The 20,312-nt window shown below is 45.5% G+C and overlaps 1 protein-coding gene across 2 annotated transcripts in view; it reads right to left on the bottom strand.

The window, feature by feature from the left end:
- The window catches only part of DMAC2 (distal membrane arm assembly component 2), a 326,013-nt gene that overhangs the window by 21,390 nt on the left and 284,311 nt on the right, over positions 1-20,312 (bottom strand). For both annotated transcript variants that reach the window (XM_069644383.1, XM_069644382.1), the window contains exon 5: positions 11,088-11,250. In XM_069644383.1, coding sequence (XP_069500484.1) covers positions 11,088-11,250 — 163 coding nt within the window. The remainder of the gene's footprint in view (positions 1-11,087; positions 11,251-20,312) is intronic.

Raw genomic sequence — 20,312 nt, 5'->3', positions numbered from 1 at the left:
TGGTCAAGTAATCTGGGTCACTGCTTGACTGTCTATATATTTCTTGGGAAGGTTTTTATCAACTGCAGAAATAGGATCTGGGGTTTCCCAATTTGTTGTGACCCTTTTTTGCAAAGCAATGTGGAAAGGCAAAATGGGATCCCACTGTGGACCTTGGTCTAATATGTCGGTCAAGTCATCCAGTTGAAAAGGAGGAGCATGTCTACTCCACCCCAAGTATTCTACTACCTTGCTCATCGGTTGTCTATATGAGCTGAGAATGATCCGCAGGATCTGGCTTTCCAAATATCAGCTCTGGAGATGCATCTACTCCACTGGCTGTTTGTAGATTGTCAGAGATCTTTTAAGTCTAGATCTCTCTGAAATAAATTAATCTGGTACACTTGGAGTGCCATATTGAAGACCAAATGGTGTTTGGTCATCATCAGATGGTTCATGTTCTTCATAGATTGAAGAAAGAGATTTATTTTGTGGTAGAGGTGTGTAGGATTTCTCCTGTGTTGCCTTCAATGGCTCCAAAAAAGTCTTTGGAGTAGGCCTTGAGGCCGATGGCGTCGAAGTCTTCTACTTAGGCGTCGATGGGATCAATATGGGTGTCGAAGGTTCCGACGTCGAGGGAGTCTATGGAACCAAGATGTCTTCAACAAAACCCTTGAAGAGCTGGACTCTCCACTCGTCGAGGTTCGACACCTTATCACTCATTCGAGGCTTTGAAGGCATGCGATGTTCGTCAGGCTTGCATAACAGACTCTAGAGTGCACAGGGTTTAGCCTTAGACTTTCCCTTGTCTTTATGCAGAGAGACCGGGACATGGCCTTTCTTCAGATATTTTGAGTGAGTGGGGGCCTCTCTCTCGAAGATTTTCATCAGCTCCCTCTGAAACTCTTCCTATTTTGCTGGGGAGTTTTTGTTGGACATGTTATTCTCTCGGGTGAGGAATGTGAGACAGCTGAAGGTGTCTCCCTAGCTAGTCCCCAGGGGTCTGTCATCCGGGTGGCCAGGTCACGGCCATCACTATTGGATCCAGTTCCTGGGGGTGGACCAGTGAGGGAGGATCACCTGGAGGGGGGTCCTCGGGGAGTGGCAGTGGGGCACCGACGGGTGAGACGCGGCCTCTCCCTTCTTATGACACTAAGTAGGATACGCAAACATTTTACCCACCCCCTTTTCCGACGCAAACACTTTCTCATATTACGGATAATGACAGACTAACACTTGAGCCATTTACCAGACATGTCCCAACAGCAGGGTCAGGCAAAGTCAGGCAATTGACCAGAATCCACAAACACCCGACGGCCCTTTCACTTCCCCACAGGGATAAAAGGTGGAACACAAGAGCGGAATATGAGCAAGGCAGATCGCACGACACGAGAGCTAACTCAGCATGGCAGTTGAAGAGGAGGAGAAAGACGGTGCAAACTGAGAGGTTGACCAGGAGAGAAGCGACCTTGCCCTTCCGACCACAGTCTGTGAAACCTCTGCAGAAGCAATCATAAAACCGCGAACAATAGCCAGCGTGTGTTTCAGCAAATGTCAAGAGTACACAAGACCCTCCTCTGCTGATAACCAAGCCAGGGAGAGTCTCTTCTGTGGTACCAACCTTGATTCTAAAGGGAAAGAAAGCCAAGCAGTTCACCACAGCGGGTGAGTCGAGGGGAGGGTTGATAAGAAACCAAACTGTGTTGAACAAAAAGTAGCAAACGGCTTATGAACTGTGAAAGCATAGAGAGCTATTGATGCAAAAAGGGGGAAAACAAGCAATAGAGGAGTTAGGCACCCCGTGCTCACTCAGGAAAGAAAAAGGGTCAAAGTGGTCAGACAGGGGTCTTGTAAAATCCTCTGTACAGTTGAAAGTCTTTCACCAACAGATGATTGTGAAGCTAAGGGAAGTGAATCCTGATTTGTAAGAGTTCAATGGAAAAGGCTCTACTGACAAGATTGGCAAGAGTGAACCCGAAAGGGGGATGATGATAGAGGGGGTAAGTCTAAAAGTCCCCTTATACAGTGTGTTGACAAGAGTGAACCCGGCCGAGGGATGTCCACGGTGAACTGTTCAAAAGATTTGTGAATATCACAGAAGAGATTGTTTTAAAAAGCCGTAGTGAACCCAGCTGAGGGAAGCTAATACTGAGAAGGATCCAAGCTCGGAAGGGGGACACCCAAGGGTGGAAAAAGGCATCACCCAATGTACATGTGAAAAGGACTTTTTGTTTATCATTTTGGTTACATCAGGTCCAAGGCAAGAGACTTTTCGATAGGAAAAAGACTTAACCACTGAGGATCCTGGTTGCTGAGAGCAGAGCTGTTGGGCTCGTGCTGGGAAAGCTGGAGCCTGTGCTGTGCTCCAAAATCCTACCTTGTCCCATGCTGAAAACTTGGGGAAGGGAGACCCTGACTACTGCATCCTGACTTATTATTTGTGAATACTTCCTTCTTTCTTAAGAACATTATCCCACACTTTTTTGTATTTAGCGTAAGGATTGGCAATAGATTTTTTAGTATAGGCCTTTTTATTTTGTCAAGACACCACTCGGACTGCCTTATTATTGTTTGATGGTCGAAGCTTGCTCCCATCTTAGATTTAGTTTTATATTAGGCATTTTTCCAATCTACCTATGCAGTTTAATGAACACCCTTGAACTGTGATCACTTGTGTCCGTCTTTACTCTTGCCACCATGTGTTCCTTACAGGAGTCACTGGAGGAAAAAGGAGACCTATGACGCTTTTCTTCGACTTCCTGGAGGCAGATGAAGAATGACGTGAATGATTCTGCAATCGAGATTTCGTCAATCTTTTTCGATGAGGAGAATGTCTCGACTCAAGTACGTTTTTTCAGGACAGAAGGGGATTTTGGAATTCCACCCACCGTCAATTTACCTTTGCGCTCTCTAAGAGCCTTGTCAGTCATCGCCTGACAGGATTTGCACTCCTTCATATGACGCTCCGTGCCGAGGCACGACAGGCAAATGGGGATGGACATCTTCGACTCGCAATCCTGACCCTACTTAAAACCCGTCTTGGGTGTCGACGGAGTCGGCGTTGAAGACATGACGTTCTTTATTTTAAGAACCGAAGCGCACCGTAATTTCTCTCGAAAAGAAAGCTGCGTCGGAAAAACGGAACTGAAGCCAACAGGCGCTGCGTGAGCTACATATACTGCGGGTGACGTCGACCATCAGACGGAGGCCTTCGAGGGACATCGAGTCATCAATGCTACCGCACAGCACCCTCTGTCGAAAATATTTGTTTTCCGAAGAAGCTGAAGCTAATTATCAAAGATGAGGAATACTTGGGAGGACACAATCCATTCCAAATATCCCTTTTGCCTATAGAGAGTCCGACAGGTTAACTAGTGTTACAACATAAACACTAGCCAGAGAACTAAGACTATTACAAGATCTATGTAAACAATAAAAGGTTAGATTTTAAACAGAGTAGGCCAATTCGGTGTCTTCTACAATGTGAAGGTATTTCATTACGTAGCATTCATTGTTCATCATGATTTATTAATGCTGCCAAGCTGAAAAAAGCATGACACTTCATAATAGTTCAATTTAAAAAATCTGGCTACAAAAAGGACAACGTTCAAAATATTCTCTTCTCTGCTGCGACACATGTTAGGTGTGGGGGACAAACGGGCAAAATAACAAGATGTGAATGATTACTTCCCCCATCCTAAAAGTGCTGCTAAAAAAACTTCATTGAATCATTTGTACAGCCAGAGATAGGCAATTCATAGATTTATAGGAATTAAGTTACTAGAAATGGGGTCACATATGGAAGCTTTTACCTCAATAATTAACTAGAAGTGAAGAGTTTTAACTCTGGCTGACTGCCTCAGTAAGGTCTCTGCTCATTACTACTCAGATGCTCTGAAGACTGCTATAATGGCAAAGAAAGGACTGCAAATGGCATCTCCATCTCCTTAAGTACACAGTTAGCGCATACGCGTGCACGTTTTTGTTGCCATGTATCTGCTACATCATATGTGTCCTGCACTGCCTCCAGGCCACCCCTTGCACTGGAGTCTGTATCTGTACCCATACAGTCCCCCACCCACTTCTCTTCTGTACTTATCAGATATACCCTATCTGCTTAACCTAGAACTTACCACCTCCTGGCTGCACTACCACCTTTATTCATTTTACTTATTTATTCTGTTCTCTTCTCTGTTCCGCACTTTCCACCTCTTCCCCCTTCCATGTACTTTCCCCCCTTTTCCCTTTCCCATGCACTTGCGCGTTCTCAATGTCACTGGGCCTAGTAAGATCGTTGTTTTTGTTCTCCCCCTGTTCCCCTCCCTTTGCCCGGTCGCGCTCTGATACACTTGTGTACGAGCGCGATATAAATAAAATATCATATTCAACATCTGCCCGGTGCCTCAGTAAGGTCTCTGCTCATTACTACTCAGATGCTCTAAGGACTCCTATAATGGCAAAGAAAGGACTGCGAATGGCATCTCCACCCCCTTAAGTACACAGTGAGAGCATATGCGCGCATGTTTTTTTGCCATGTGTCTGCTAAATCATATCCAACATCTGCCCATGTAACATCCACAAGCTATAAACAAAAATCACACACATTTAGTTAGATATACTATCCATGTATCTTCTTACTAACAAAAACATACCTCTTTGCCACTTTGTATTACAAATATTGTTTTTATTATATACAGTTTATTAAATATATATTATCTTTACAATTAGACCTTCTAATTGTTACATGGTGTCCTTAAATTGGAGAAACAGCACTGTTTAGCTCTTAACACTTATACCTGTGTATCCAGGACTGGTCACAATATTCTTTTCTTTTTTGATTTATTTTTACACATTCTTATTAATAGCCGATATATGGGATTTCTCTATGTTGGATGCTAATCTCCCCTTTACTCCCTACTAATGTGGCTGCTAAATGGCAGAGGTGCGTTTAAAGTATGTGTTTCAGCGGCTCCGTGCCATTATGACGGGCTGCTGAGGGAGGAGTTTCGGATGGAGCAGGAAGTCCGCTAATGGGTTTTCTCGCTATCTTTAGAGAATCCACCAGGACTGCCTGGTGATCCATACAAATTCCACCCCCTCTTGTGTTACAAAAGGGTAGGTAGAATACATAGAGAGTTGGTGTAATGGCAGCCATCCAGTTGGTGAATGGCAGCAGCAATTAGTGAACACAGCTATTTGCCCAGGTGCTCACAGAAGTGAAGAGAATATTGACCACATGATGCAGTGCAGTGTAAGGCATCTGAACACGGGAAACACCTGGGCTTTCATGCCTGAAGCACATCAGTCAATACTGAAAATCCCTCCGGGGGAGTAGGTGACCCAATGCTTCCGAAATGTTTTCCAAAAGAAACATGTTTGTCATTTTGGACTGACTACACAACCCTCAACTCAATGTGACAGTTTTCATCCTCAATCACTCGGGGACATTTTACAGATAGAGAGATTCCGGAGGTTCCATCGAAAGTAAAATCAATGATTAGGGGATCATAATAGATACTAATATGAAAACTCCAAGAGAAAGTGTATTTACGAAGGCTTATGAAAATAAGTTAAACACACAGCAGCACATATAATCGGGACCGACTACTAGAAATTGAACATAAGCAATAATAAAACGGAACAGGATATGTGTTACCATATATAGCAATCAATAACATTTAAGATACTTAAACACTAGCAGGTACAAAATGTAAAAAGTGAAATTTGAGATCCAATGTGCCTTTTTAAAAGAAGAAAACATTAAAGACTGGGTAATTGAAAGTCACATTTACAAAGGAAGTTAACCTCTTCAGCATACTTGGAAGTCTGTAATGCATTTACCACCAGTTACAGGACCCGATTCTGAGCTTGGAAGAAAAGTAGTGTGGCTAGCTGACATTATCCCTTCCAGTTTCCAGCACCACCATACTTAAAAAGAATATTTTTTATTTATACGGTCAACGTAAAAATCAGTGCATTTAGCAAAACAGCTATAAAATGCCAATCAGGAATTGCACCAATCTAATCTACAGAGTGGCACTGCCAAATACAGAGCACAACAAATTTCCCTAAAAAAACTAAAGATATATAAATATACAGGCTCATGATAAGAGGCCAGCAACGGATAACAAACCGTGAGTATTCCCACCCTAGCAAGGCAGACAATCTACAACCTCATTTTAGGCCCTCAGAAAACATGGAGTAGAATCCTCTTCCGGTGGAATGTCATCTGTCTGAGCAATGAGGAAAGACATCCCTAGGTCTAGCAGTCAGAGTAACCATGGCACATTAGTCACGTTCAACATCGCACCACCAGGTCATTGCATCCAGCTAGGACTCTCAGGTGGGAGGAGCTGGGTTGGTCCACTTCATTAAAATGCAGCGCCAGAATCATTCCCAGTATGGGGAGTTTCCTCCCACTTGTAGGCAAACCTGGCAACCCATCCAAACATGCAGCACAGCAAATCATACAGCACCTAATGTCCGAGTATAAACGTAAGCATCTTGGCCACTCACTCCCAGAAAGAAGAAATTGCTGGACAAGACCAAATCATGTGGGTGAAGGCAGCACCATTTTATTTATTGAATATTTATAACGTGCACTATACTGCAAAAAAGGTGTTCCCAGGCATCCAGAGACCACAGAGGACACCTCCTAACCTTAGTGCGATCCAACAATTGATGTCTAGCCTGGGAGAGGCAAGCCCGGTGTAGCTACTTAAACTGGATCAAATTATATCTGGCGCTGACAGCACAGTTTCTCATGGTGCGGCATAGCTGAGTGCACTGCCTATCACTCAGGTCTTCCACCCACTTCCCTTTACATACAAGCTCCTTCGTGAACATTCCCTGTTATGCTAGACGATATATGGAAGAGACAATACTGCATCTTCTGGCCACACTCACAAGAAATTGCAGGAGGGAAAGGGGGCGGTTCAGCGGTTCTGACGGAAACACCACAGACCACGCACGAAAGGCACCACGTACCCACGCGTACTGAAATAGAAGAGAAAAACCAGCTCCCAACTGAACCACAAATTGTTCCTTTGTTACAAAAGACCCATCCGGGTAGAGATCATAAATAAATCGAATACCCAGCCCCTCCCATTGCGACGCAACGGCTTCATCACATGAAGGCTGTACTAGAGAATTGAGTGAACCTCTTGAGATAACACCCTTCAATATTAGATGGGAACAAGGACAGTGCCTGTAGGAAAATGGGAGTCACAGCAAGCTATATTCAAAAAGACCACCCTGTTTGAGGATGTATGGGCCAAAATATGTGATTTAGTGGGCATGGTTTCCATATCTAACCAATATGAGATTCATAGTTTCAAGCTCCTATATAGAAAGCAGTATAAGCCAACTCTACTCTCTAGGGTGCAGTCATATGAGCGAGTTATGTTGGAAACAATGCAGGGAACGGGTTACATATTGGCACATGTGGTGGGGTGCTCTGAAGTTCGGAGGTACCAGCAAAAAGTCTCATGGATTCTTTTGATGGAGCCCACTATTTATCCTTTTTGGTGTACCCCCGAAACAAGCAGGAATTCATCACTTGCCACACATGTTGAATTTCATGCGTCTTGCAAATAAGGTCTGTCTGGCAATGACATGGAAGGCAAGGATGTGACCCTTTGTATGCCAACAATGGTTGAATGGCTCAAAAAAGTAAAAGTTCTATACCAGATGGAAAGAATTTGCATTGGGTGCATGAACCCCCAAGATATATTGAGGAAGAGTGGAATTTTTCCTGGACTAAAGAATGTTGAGTAGAACAGATCCTCTCGAGTCTACTAATTCAAGGGATAGGTATAATAATCGTTTAAAGAAAATCAACCCTAAACTCTTAGCCATATTTGAAACGAATTCCAAGAGAATGCTGGGAGGGCACAAGGTGAGAAAGCTCAGAGCAGTGGAACAGACTTCGTAAGAAACTAAAAGACTAAGATGAAAGAACTGTGACGATTGTTATCCGGCAAGGGAGGTGGTGGAGAATGGAGTAAGGAGGGTAAGCAGTTATGTGGTGTGCCATGTATTTCTTCAAATGTTGATAATTGTATTGGATTTTATTTGCATTTCGTTAATTATATAGCACTCCTCCACCTGTGTGTCCTCAATGTGCTTTTTCCTCGGTTCAACGCCCTTGGTGACCGTAGTCGATGTGGTTGGAAATTCGAGGGAGTTTATCTTATGAGATGCATGTGTGTATGTTGCTGTTCTAGGACTTGGGTGGCTGGCAAGGCTCGACTAAGCAGCCCATGGGTGGCTACTGTTGAGGGCTAGACATAGATTGCTATTGTTTGAGAGACTATGTGAGGCCAGCTATACCGGATTCCTTTCGGTCGCTGTATGCTAGTGGCAGAGGTGTTGAGGTACGTCGGGTGTTTAATTCTGGACGGCTATGTGTGCACTAGACCGGATATGCTTGGCCATAGCCGTATTCTATCGTGCATGGATGCTTGGCCGTGCCTGCGGCCGATTCCCACAATAGTGGTGTGAAGATATACGTACCATAAGCTCAGACATTGCTCGGCTCGGGCAACGTATGTCCAGGTCTAGTATTGAGAGTCCTATACCAATGGGCCTAGCTTTCATACTGTAGCAGGTATCTGCATATATTAGACAGAGATGGAGGCTACACCTAGATTTGAGATTACTGTATAGTGGGAGAAAGGCCCATGTTTCACAGTGCAGTAGGTTTAGGCATATGGTAAACATAGATGTAGGCTACACCTGTATGTGGGAATCCTGTATGGTGTGCAACAAGCTTTGGTCTAAAAATGCAGTAGGTCTCATCATACAATAAAACAATGGTGGAGGCTACATCTAGATTCGACAATCCTGCATGGTTGGAGTGGGGGTTTAGGGGGGCCTAGGCTTCATAGTGCTGTAGGTTTCAGTCTATAGTACAGTAGGTTTCCATAGTGTAACAGAAATGGATGGTTTGTTGAACCTAGAACCTAGTTTTGGGAATACCTTAGGTGTGGGAGATTGCTAGTGTTGAGTGTTTCCCCTGAGTGAGCGATGCAGGTTAAGAGTGGCACTAAATTAGTGATGGGCGTGCGCTACCCTGGGTTACTTATTTCATTTTTAGTTCTCTCATGTGAGCCGGCAGGCAGGGGCACGGTGGGAATGTTGCGAGTGTTGCGGGTGTGCCACAACGAAAGCTGCTGGTTTACCGGGACTACCAGTCGGTCGTGTGTCAGGAGAAAGCGCTGCAAGAGCTGCCGGCCCCAGAGTTGTGACTGATGCGTGGGCGTTTATTAGTGGTATATTCACGGGGAGAGTAGGTTAGAAGAGTATAGGGAAGAGCCAGGTTTTTAGGGCCGTCCTGAATTTCAGGTGGTTTTCTGTGTTGCGATTGTGTAATGGAGTGGAATTCCAGATGATTGGCGCTTGGACAGAGAGGGAGGAACCACCAAGTCTAATGGAGCTGTGGAGTGGGATCACTAGGTGAAATGTAGGGCGAGATCTGAGGTTCCTGGAAGGTTGGTAGGGGACAATTTTGTCTTCGAGGAATTCAGGGCTGATGTGGACTGCGTGGTGGGTGATAAACAAGGTTTTGAAGGTGATGCTTCTAGCAATAGGGAGCCAGTGGAGGACTCTCAGAGTAGGGCTGATGCCTTCTCTGGCAGGCAGGTTAATGAGTAGGCACACTGCAGCATTTTGGATTCTTTGCAGTTTCCTTAGTTGGGATGCTAGAGCTCCTAGGTAGAGGCAGTTTGCGTAGTCTAGGTGGGAAATGATGATGGAGTTGATGGCCGAGAAACGATGGGTATACGTGAGGTAGGGGAAAAATCCACCCGAGGATACGTAGGTGGAAGAAAGAGGCTCTGGATACGCTGGTGGTGTGTTGGGTGAGAGAGAAATTGGCGTCAAATTCACATCCAAGGTTTTTAACCAGGTTAGAGGGTGCTTGTCCTAGTGATTTGGGCCATGGGATTGGTTGGGGGGATGAGTGATGTTTTCCTGCAGACTAGGATTTCAGTTTTCCCAGGGTTGAGGATGAGGTGGTTGGTCGTCATCCAGTGATCAATGTCAGAGGCACAGTGACAGGTCCGGGCTGGCAGAGCCTTGAGAGTTTGGGATTTTGAGGACTATTTGGGTATCATCTGCATAGTTGTAGCTGGTAAGGTTGTACGAGCGGATGATCGCGGGAATGGGTTGTATGTAGAAATTGAAGATTAACGGTGACGTGGACGCTCCTTGGGGGATACCTTTACAAACTGGACGTGATATGGATGTGAACTGGTTGAGATGCAGGATTTCGGACCTTGTAATTCCTAGTGTTTGTAGTCTAATAGAATCGAGTGATCGATAATATAGAAGGCTGCAGAAAGGTCAAAAATGATGAAGACTGTGCAGTAGTCTGCGTCGGCTGTTCTTTTTAGGTTGTCCTAGATGGAGACTAGGGATGATTCTGTTACCCTTAGCGGTCTGAAACCTGATTGCGCTGGGTTAAAAAGAGGTGTTGGGCGATCCTTGAGTGGAGATTTGCCCCGCTAGGCGACTAGGGAAAACAAACATTTCATGTTACATGTAACGTTCATGGTTGAAATGTTGTAAGTTGCTTTATACTTACAAAAACAATAAAATGCGATTGAGAAACAAGGTCACAACAGTCTCAGGGGGGGGGGGACAAAACTGCATTTAACTAAGCATGACTGTCTGCTGCTGGAGCACGTGGATAGACTTGAGAGGCAAAGTATGTAGGTCTGATGGCTTGCTTTTCAATTACATTCTATGCCTCTATGCATATTAGAACAGTTTCGAAAGATGTGGTGTGTGGCATGAAGACAATGTCAGGATTTGCACCTTTACTCTTATGATCACACACCCTTATTTTCCCCCAATTCAGAAGTGCCCTTCACCAAGTGGTCTTTGAATGGACTGCTGTGCTGAAGATACATTGTGAAAAGCTGATATCTGTCCTAGCAATTATGAAAATCCTGCTAAATGAACTAGCAATTTGCGGCTTATAACAGACAAGATATCGGAGTCGGTTTCTTTAATACTGCACTACATGTGACTAGATAAAATGTTGCAAATGTCTAACCCACCTGCCCCAAAAGCTTAATAAAGAAAGTCATTAAAGGTTTACTGACTCTACATGATGGAGGCTGGCAAGACCTCTCGCCGTAACAGAGGGGCAGTCAGTCAGGTGCAGCTCCTCCAGTGTGTCTTTGAACACGTGCAATCGGCTCAAACACCAGTCGTCCACATTAGAGCAGTTACTCAGGTTCAGGTACTTCAGCTCTTCCAGGTGTACTGGAGAAAGAAAAGAGAATCAAGACCTTAGTGCATGCAATTCAGTGTACAGTATATACTTGTCATACAGTCTACTTCTGATAACTGGCGCACCATTGTTTTAGAACAGTTGTCAATTTTTTGTTTTGTTTCATGGCGAAAATGGGCATGTGAGACTGAATAAATCTGAGCTTTTTACATAAATTACAATCACAATCATTATGGCAGTGCACCATCACCTCTTCCTTACAATATTACACAACGCATACAACAGGCCACATTTCTGTAAAAGTGTGTCTTCTGCTCCATACATGCATGGAAAAAGTGGAATTCCAAGAGGGAGGTCATCGTTTCGGGACCTAAGACAATTCAAGAATGTGACAGGGATTTGTCTGTGAAAGACGTCTCAGAAATATACCTTTTGGGAGAATGTGCAAGTATCTGGGCTTTTAATAAGGCAGTGTGTTTTCCATAAGTACTCTGCAAGTCAGACAGTATGTGTGCTTTATTAACAAACACTTAAACACACTGTTCATAATGCCTAAACGACCTAATAAAGACATGAGCCAGCACCAACCAAGAGAAACCTCCTTCGCTTACCTGAAGAGAAAGTGGGAGCAGATGAAGCGATCAGCTAGGATTCATAGGGAGGGTGAGAGAGGGGACTGGAAAAGATGCTAGAAATGCTGACCCTCCCTAAGAGACTGAAGCAAAGCTACAAAGTGTCATTGATACTGCTGGAGACATACACCTATCTGGAGAAGGCTGACGACGATAAAGAGACTTCTTGAGTATGTATGGGATATATGTATAAACCTACCTGAGAAAAAACAGAGTGCTTCAATCTCACATACCCTGCATCCCGAGAGGGCGGAAGAAGCCCTTGGGACTTCTGCCGTCTCACATCTACTATGCATCCTGAGAAGCTTACGTAAGCTTCAGTGATTGGTAAAGCATATACTTCCTAGAAGGACAATCATACATAGGCCTGCAGACTGTAGGGTTATTGCCACATCAGAATTGTGCAAAGTGTCCTCACCTGATCAAGCATTTCAATGACTAAAAGAGGCCTTCACTCTAAGGCACCCAGACGTGAGTCAGCCCTTCATAGTAGATGGTGGGTGCCATTATATCAAACGCATACCACAATTAACCAGTTACATTTGGTTGCCTATTACAACTGAAACTTGAATGAAGGGGAACAAAACTATGCAATAAAAGGCAAGGAGATACTGGGCATAAAGGTGGCATACAATGAGTGGAGAAATTGCTTGTTAGGGGCGCATCATCTGGTAGCTGTGTTTACAGACCATCATAATTTGCAATTTCTGAAATCAGCTTGAAAGGTGAGTCCCTGTCAGCTGTGATGGTTCTCCTTTTTAGCAGATTACGATTGTGTTGTTACATTTAGACCAAGTACAGCCAATTGAAAAGCAGATCCTATGAGATATGAACAGAGAGAGAACCAAAAAAAAATAAAAACATTTGGAAGAGACACTGCTTCCACCAGAGAAGGTCAAATCGGAAATACAGAAAAAGAGACACTGTTTGCTTAAATAAAGGTCTTTCAACATGCCTACGAGGTCAGTGTTTTACGATCATCAATACGAGAAGCGCCGATTGTCTTTTTTAGGGACCGGAACAAAGACCCATGCAACATGGGACCATATCGCCCATTTTCCACATGGAATACGGACATGAAGATTCTTAGTGCCTGGATAGCTACACGGTTCAGTGGGTAGTACCGTACTTGGTTCATCCGGACAAGGTGTGTTTCATACCTGGCACAAACATGCTGCATAACTTGAGGCGCTTGCACCACATTATTGCTCAAACTCCGAACACGACCATGAAGAGTGCAGTAGTCTTGCTGGATGCTGAAAAAGCGTTCGACACTGTTCATTGGGACTGGATGTGGGCTCTCGTGTGGAGGTTTCGATTAAGCTCCCCTGTCTTGCGTTGGATTAAACAGCTCTATAAGTCAGTTACAGCCCAAGTAAAGAAAGGAAGAATGGTTACTGAGAGTTGGAAGGTGGGTAAGGGAACGAGACAGGGATGTCCATTATCCCCTATCCTGTTTGCATTAGCTTTGGAACCTCTGGCGTGTGTGCTTCACAGACACGATGGAAACCGGGATAATGGTTAATGGTGAGGTGAATGTAGTCTCATTGTATGTGGACGACATGCACCTGTATGTTCAGAATCCGTGGGAGAAAGTGCCTCTGTATGTTGGAGGTGCTAGACAACGTTGGTTGCTTATCCAGGATACAGAACAATAAAAGTAAATCATGCATCTTCCCTTTGGTTTATATGGCTCAGCTTTCTACCACTGAGATCCCCAGCTTACTGTTGGTCTGGAAGCAAAAAACATTTACATATCTTAGTATCAGAATAAATAGAGATTTCTATGATACGTAGTGTGTTAACACCTTGAAAGCCACTGAGGGTGTTGAGAGGTCAGTAGTGTTTTGAAACAGAATATCGGTCACTTATCTGTACGGCCGCGCTAAGATGGTGGTACTCCCTAGACTTTTAAATTACTTCTCTAACATGCAGTGCGAAATACCTAGAAGAACCGTTAGTAGGAAGGATGCTTTGATTAGGGATATTCTGTGGGTGAAAGGCTGCAAATGTGTGGCACTAACTGCCCTTCAGGAACCATACCACTTGGAAGGATCGCAGGTCCCACATTTCTAATCATACTACCTGGCAGCCCAATTAGTTTGCCACACAATGGCTCGATATGGCCCTATAATGCTAAAGATATCCTATCACTACCCACTAAGGATACTGGATACATGTCGACAGGAGTATATGGGGGCAGGCGACCCAGTGGGTGGAATGCAAGAATCCATATTCGACCCATATTGCAACGTGCATGCACACTGTAGGAAACACCTTTACGACTGGGAAATGCTAGGGGCGACTTGGGAGGATATGTTCGGAGATGGGTGTTTGAAGCCATTCCCCGACATGTGCACTTCGTTGGGTCTGAACAGGGATCAGTTCATATTCTATGCAGGTAAGAGGCAGGGCTCATAAACTGTTCAACATGCTATTGGAGGAAGCTCTGATTTCCCCTTTGTTGAAAGGTATGTATCCTCTAGGAGAGGGAGGCCGACCGATATTGGAGGAAGCTCCGATTTCCCCTTTGTTGAAAGGCATGTATCCTCTAGGAGAGGGAGGCCGACCGATATTGTGAGAAACCTGAAGGTGTCTCACCTGCTAGTCGCCAGAGATCTGTCATCCAGGTGGCCAGGACACAGCCATCGATGTTGGATCCAGTTCCAGGGGGAGAACCAGTGTGGGAGTATCACCTGGGTGAGGGGTCTTCGGAGAGTGGGAGTCGGACACCAGATGGCGAGACGCGATATCCCATTCCTTATAACCTCTTTACTCCATCCTACCAAGTAAGGTATTTAGGAACTCCAACCCCTCCCCCTTTACAACACAAACACTTTATCAAGGACAGCCCGCTATGAGAGAAAACAGACTAACACCCGAGCCATATACCTGACGTTTCCCAATACAATGGTCAAGCAATGCCAGGCAATTAGTTACCATCACACACACTTCACTTCCATTAAGCTTCCCCACACGGATAAAAGGCAAAGCACGAGAGCACACTCTGAGCGAGGCAAAGCACACAAGAAAACAGCAGCACCAAGATGGCAGTTTAACATGAGGAGAAAGACGGCGAAACAGAAGGGGATCGCAAGGAGGGAAGTGCCTTTGACCTTTTCAACAAGGAACCATTACTTTTACGAAGCCTCGAGAGTGGAAAGCGCAAGACCAGGAAACCAGGAAACCAGGCTGAACAATCCTGCATTGTGTGTCAGAGGTAACTGGCGCCCTACCGTGTTGCTAATCAAGACGGAGAGAATCGGCAGCTGCTGTGGTACTGTCCTTGGCTCCTACAACAAAGCTGCACCAGTGAAATCAACACAGCCGGTGAGTTGGAGAGACCGATACCAGACCGGTCTGTGTTGAAGCCAAGGTTGCAAGCGGCAACATTGTATGATGAGCGCTGAAGCGAACAGTGTATGAAACACATGTGATAACCAACGCGAGTTGAACTGAAAAACAGACAAGTGATTCAACTCTGAAACCAACGCACAATACCTTTGACAGAGTCGTCCGGTACTGTGTGCATGCTCATTCAAAGGTCTCTGTAAGGTATCCCACTGAGAGGTGGCAAAAGTGAAAGAGTGGCAAAGGATTGTGAATCAAAGTGGTCCTACAACGGGTCAAGCAAACTCCTGTGCACAATCGAAAGTCTTCGCTATTGATACTTCCAAGAAAGTGGATGACAAAGCAGATATTGGTCTGAGGGAGATCAATTGAAAAGCTTTGGGTTAAAGAAAGTTTGCATTAAAGTGAATTAACATTGGTTGCCGAGACCGGTGGAGGGAGACTGACTGAACATTGTGTTCAAATGGATCTGAGCCCGGCAGAGGGGGGGGGGGGATCTGGGATGAACCGTGAATCACCTGATAAATTGAATATATGGAAATCCTATAACCATTGTGTTAAAGGGGATATGAGCCCGGCTGAGAGGGATCCGAGGTGAATAGTGAATCACCAGAGAAATTTAGTACGTGTGACATCCTCAGAGGAAAATAACATTGTTTTGTTGCATCGGTTCCATGTAATTTCGCCAACACCTGTTTTTACGATGGAATGAAAAAACTCATTGGCCCTCATTACGACCCTGGCGGAAATCGTGGTGCAATATGCACCATGGAGCACGGCGGAAAGCTGCCAATACCGCCATGGGGGTTTGGCGGATTTACCGCCCCATTCCGACCTTGGCGGGGCGGTAAATCCCCAATCCCCATTTTACCCTTCCCCATTCCCATTTTTGCCCCATAGGGTATAATGGGAGTGGGGAAGGCGTTAATTACGCCACCGTAAAATACGGTGGCGTAATTAACAACAAGGTCCCGTAGCGCCATGGATTTCTCCGCCCGGAAAAACCAGGCGGAAAACGGCTCCATGGCGCTACGGGAACTCGTAGTAGGGCGGAAGGGTCCGCCGCGAATACCGCTGGCGTAAACCCACTCCGCCAGGGTCGTAATGAGGCCCATTGACATTTAGTTTTAATTATTTTGGGGGGGGTCTCTCCCTCAAGCGCCCCCATCATTTTACCATTTTTTTATTTCTCTTCCCCCAACCCTTTATTTTGCCACCCCCCCAAACAAATTGATTTATTTTTAAAGAACTACCACTGCAAAACACCCGTCGTAAAAACGGGTGTCAGCAAAAGGACGCCATACCGTTGCATCAGGCCCTCTGGCCCTGATGCTAAAGTTTGAACTGCACCCTTGTGCTAGAGAAGCTAGAGAATGTGCTAAGCTCGAGTGCGCCACCTTCTCCCAGCTGAAAGCATAGGGAAGGGAGGCGAATGGCCTTAATATCCTGACATATAATTTCTTAAACACTTCTTTCTTTTGCATAACATTGTTTCCCACACTATTTGTAGTTAGAGGTAAGGATTGGCAATAGGTTTATTAGTATTGGCCCTTTTATTTTGACAAGACACCACTAGGACTGTTTTATTATTTGATAGTCGTAACTTGCTCCCATCTTTAGATTTAGGATTAGATGGGCGTTTTTCAAACCCTTTTTGAAGTTCAATAAATACCCTTGAACTGTGGTCACTTTTATCTGTCTTACTGTTGATACCATTACTTCCTTACAATATCCACAACCCATAAATTTTTGCTGGCCGATGGGGTCAAGAAGGGGACAGAGATGAGAGCGAATGAGGATTGGGAGAGGGATCCGAGTGTAATATTTGAGGAGGAACAATGGCAAAAGATCTGCACATATATGAAGGCAGTGTCTAGAAGCACCCAGCTGAGACTCGTACAGTATAATGTCTTGCATAGAACATACTTGACACAGAGGAGAATACATAAAATGAACCCAACAAGGCCTGATGTGTGCCCAAGATGTGGGGCGGAAGGGGTCCAATATCAGCACATGTTATGGCAATATCTGATACTTGGAAAATTCCAGGAGGGAATATTGACCAAGAGAGTCTACTAGGACAGTTTCCCAAAAGGAAATCGGCGAAACTACTGGTGTTTGCCAAACAGAGAATAGCCATGATATGGTTTAACAGAATAACAGATTGGACACATGGCTTGATTAAAATGAGCAAGCACAGAGTTGGAGATGTTGATTAGGATCAAAACTACATATGGGAATGGAAACAATGAATATAACAGAATGGGCTACAATATTGAGTGGATTGGTGTATTCTTCCAAAAAGAGGCTGTGAAGTTTTAACGTTGGCTTTTAATATTGGTGTAGTAAGACTCTGCAATGGAGATTGATGCAGTTTCGCATCTGTGTGGCAGTGCGTGTCCACATTTCTTCTTTCAACATCTTTTGGTACCCATTGTTTTAAGTATTCGTGACCTGGAGTTGGGGTGGGTGTGAAAGAGGGGGAAGAAATGGGAGCAGGAGGGTGGTTTGGAAATTGAGATGTTGCTGTATTTCATTTGTAGGATACAACTTGATTCTGGTTGTATAAAACTCAATAAAGAGATTTTAAAAATAAATCAAAGGTCAGTCTATTTCAACAAAGGCAATGCAAGACTAGGCTGGGAGTGCACCCAATAGGGACAGCCACCAAGGCCTTACATATTATAAAAATGAATTTTATTTGCCAGCAAAAATCCTAGAGCAACACGCCAGGCAGTGGTCCCATGGCTCACCTCTGGCTGGACAACCGGGTCAAAGGAAAGCACTAGAACTGATGAAGACACCTCTGGGTGCTCTTCATGGAGCGAGATGGTAAGGAATATGTAAACAGCTACTCAATGGGCACAAGAGCCAAGACAGCCTATGGGCTGTTGCAGAGACTACCAGTACCCACCCAAACCCTGGCATTTTATTTCCATGGACTTACAAGAATGTCATGAATAGGATTCCCTATGGGTGACAATCAACCTGGTCACTAAAATAGCACAAAAGGAATACCAACGGCTAACAGGCAGCATATTGTAAATCTGTCCCACAGCACATCTTTCCCAATCAGGGATCTCAGTTCACATCCCATTTTTGGAAAGCATTGGGAATTGAAATGCGACTTTCCACTAATTACCACTCAGAAACTAAGGGCCAGACAGACAGCGAATGAGAAAATAGAACAGTACCTCCCACTGTCTTGGTGCTCAATCCTCCAACAAGTGGGTAGACCTAATTTGGATGTCAAAATTGGACAACAAGGGGTGGGGGTGCTCGAGAGCCCAAGCAAGATGGCAGCGCGGAACTGAAGCTCTGATGGTACTGAGGAATGCCGGCAACTCTCTCCCTTTGCAGGCCCGGGTCAGCACTGTAAATGGGCTCAGCAGGAAGGCTAATGGCCACGGAACCTTGACGCAACAATCAGCCGCTGGGCACCCCTGGCTCCAGCGCTACAACCGTCTGCACAATGAGGGACGCCCGGGGCGGAACACCTTCTGGCGTGCATAGTCCAAAACCGTGAGCTGTCCGCCGGCACAGACCGGGACACGGAGCGCCAGTGAGGCCCCCAAAGAGGTTGCCTTAATACATGCCGGCGGGGATGTTCACCCATCCGAAGACACAGAGGTGAGCAGCAGGCCCTGACCCATCACTTTGGAGGAGTCCATACCTGCAGTGGCAGTGTGGGATAGCACATGCGGGCCACTTCCGTGATGATCCAAGGGGCCGCCATTGGGAGCGAGCGGCTCCTTGGATCGTGCAGATATTTTCACTCTGTCCTCATCCACCCTGCCACCTATGGGACAATGGTCATACCGGGACAGCACTCCCCATATGCACAGACACTGGCAGTCTGCCATGAAGCAGGGGTTTTCAGCAAACGCACTCCCAAACCGCTCTTGGGACGCCGCCACCCACGCTGATCTGATCGTCGGGACGACTCAACTGCACTCCAGTATGGCACGCTCTAAGTAATAACGGTAACGGAGGAGTTACGGTGCATGACCGCCCTCTTTACCCCCTCGACAGAACCAGTATCACCAGGACCTTGAGCGCGGGAAAACTGAGGAATCACCCTTACAGCCAAGACCTTATGGACAGGTCTCTCGGTTTTGTCGGTACTAACCTTAGACTCACGAAGAGGAACCTCGGGATAGTCCCGATAAGTGTAGCTCCCTCGTGAGGGACCTCAAGCAATGGCTTGCTACAGAAAGCTCCAGAAATGGAGGCCTCAGGGCATACCCCGGTGTCTTAATGGAAATCTCCAGAAACTGAGGCCTCGGAGTAAACCCCTGTATCCAAAACCACAGATGAACTGGGCTGACGTTTAGCACCAGAACGGTGAACCTCGGTCCCATTGACCACCTTTTTGGGTGCTTTAGGCTATGGAAACAACGGCAAGCTGCCCAGGTGATCGCCACAATACGGGACAGGTGCAGGAACCCCCTGGTAGGGACGGGGCTATCAACACCCGGTTTGTTGAATACTACACCAATTTATATGCCGCCCCAGAACACATCCCTTGTCAAAACATGCAAAGATTTCGGAGGTCCATCATTGTTAGGAAAGATTTCTTAATTGTGAGTAATTTTCCTTCCATGTGGCAACACCTAAACTTTTTGCTGTTTTCACCAGGATCTAGATTTTGCCGAGAAGTGCAGCCCTCAGCCGCACTCCTCTGGGCTTTCGAACCACTCTTACGGGGAAACTGACATGCCCTTAAGACAGTCAGTACCGGGAAACGTTGTTTTCCGTAGTTTCTTTATCATGTTGCAGCTTTCGTGCAACATGACACAAGAGGGCACTATAAGCCAAGTTACTGCTCTCTTGGGTCTCTAGTCTTCTACAGGCCCTAGATACTCTTTTTGGATTGTAAATGATCAGTGCAAGTGAATCACGGATGGGACTGGTGGCAGCGATCGTTTCTTGTGTTTTTGAGCTCCTTTTGGCATTTTAAGCGCGTTTCTCGCGCTTAGCCCAAAATGGTGGCCTGGCTCCAAAAATGGCCAGACCACGAGGCTCTTTGTCCTGTCCGCTGACCGGCTTGCCCCCTTCACCTTCCCCAGGTCGAGCCGATCCGGGCCTTCCTTATTTGGGCATGTACTTTC

This window comes from Ambystoma mexicanum, chromosome 2p (genome assembly GCF_040938575.1).
Source record: "Ambystoma mexicanum isolate Mex_15411 chromosome 2p, UKY_AmexF1_1, whole genome shotgun sequence".
Taxonomy (NCBI): domain Eukaryota; kingdom Metazoa; phylum Chordata; class Amphibia; order Caudata; family Ambystomatidae; genus Ambystoma; species Ambystoma mexicanum.
Note: the sequence above shows the minus strand (reverse complement) of the source record. Positions and strands in the feature narration are given on the sequence as shown.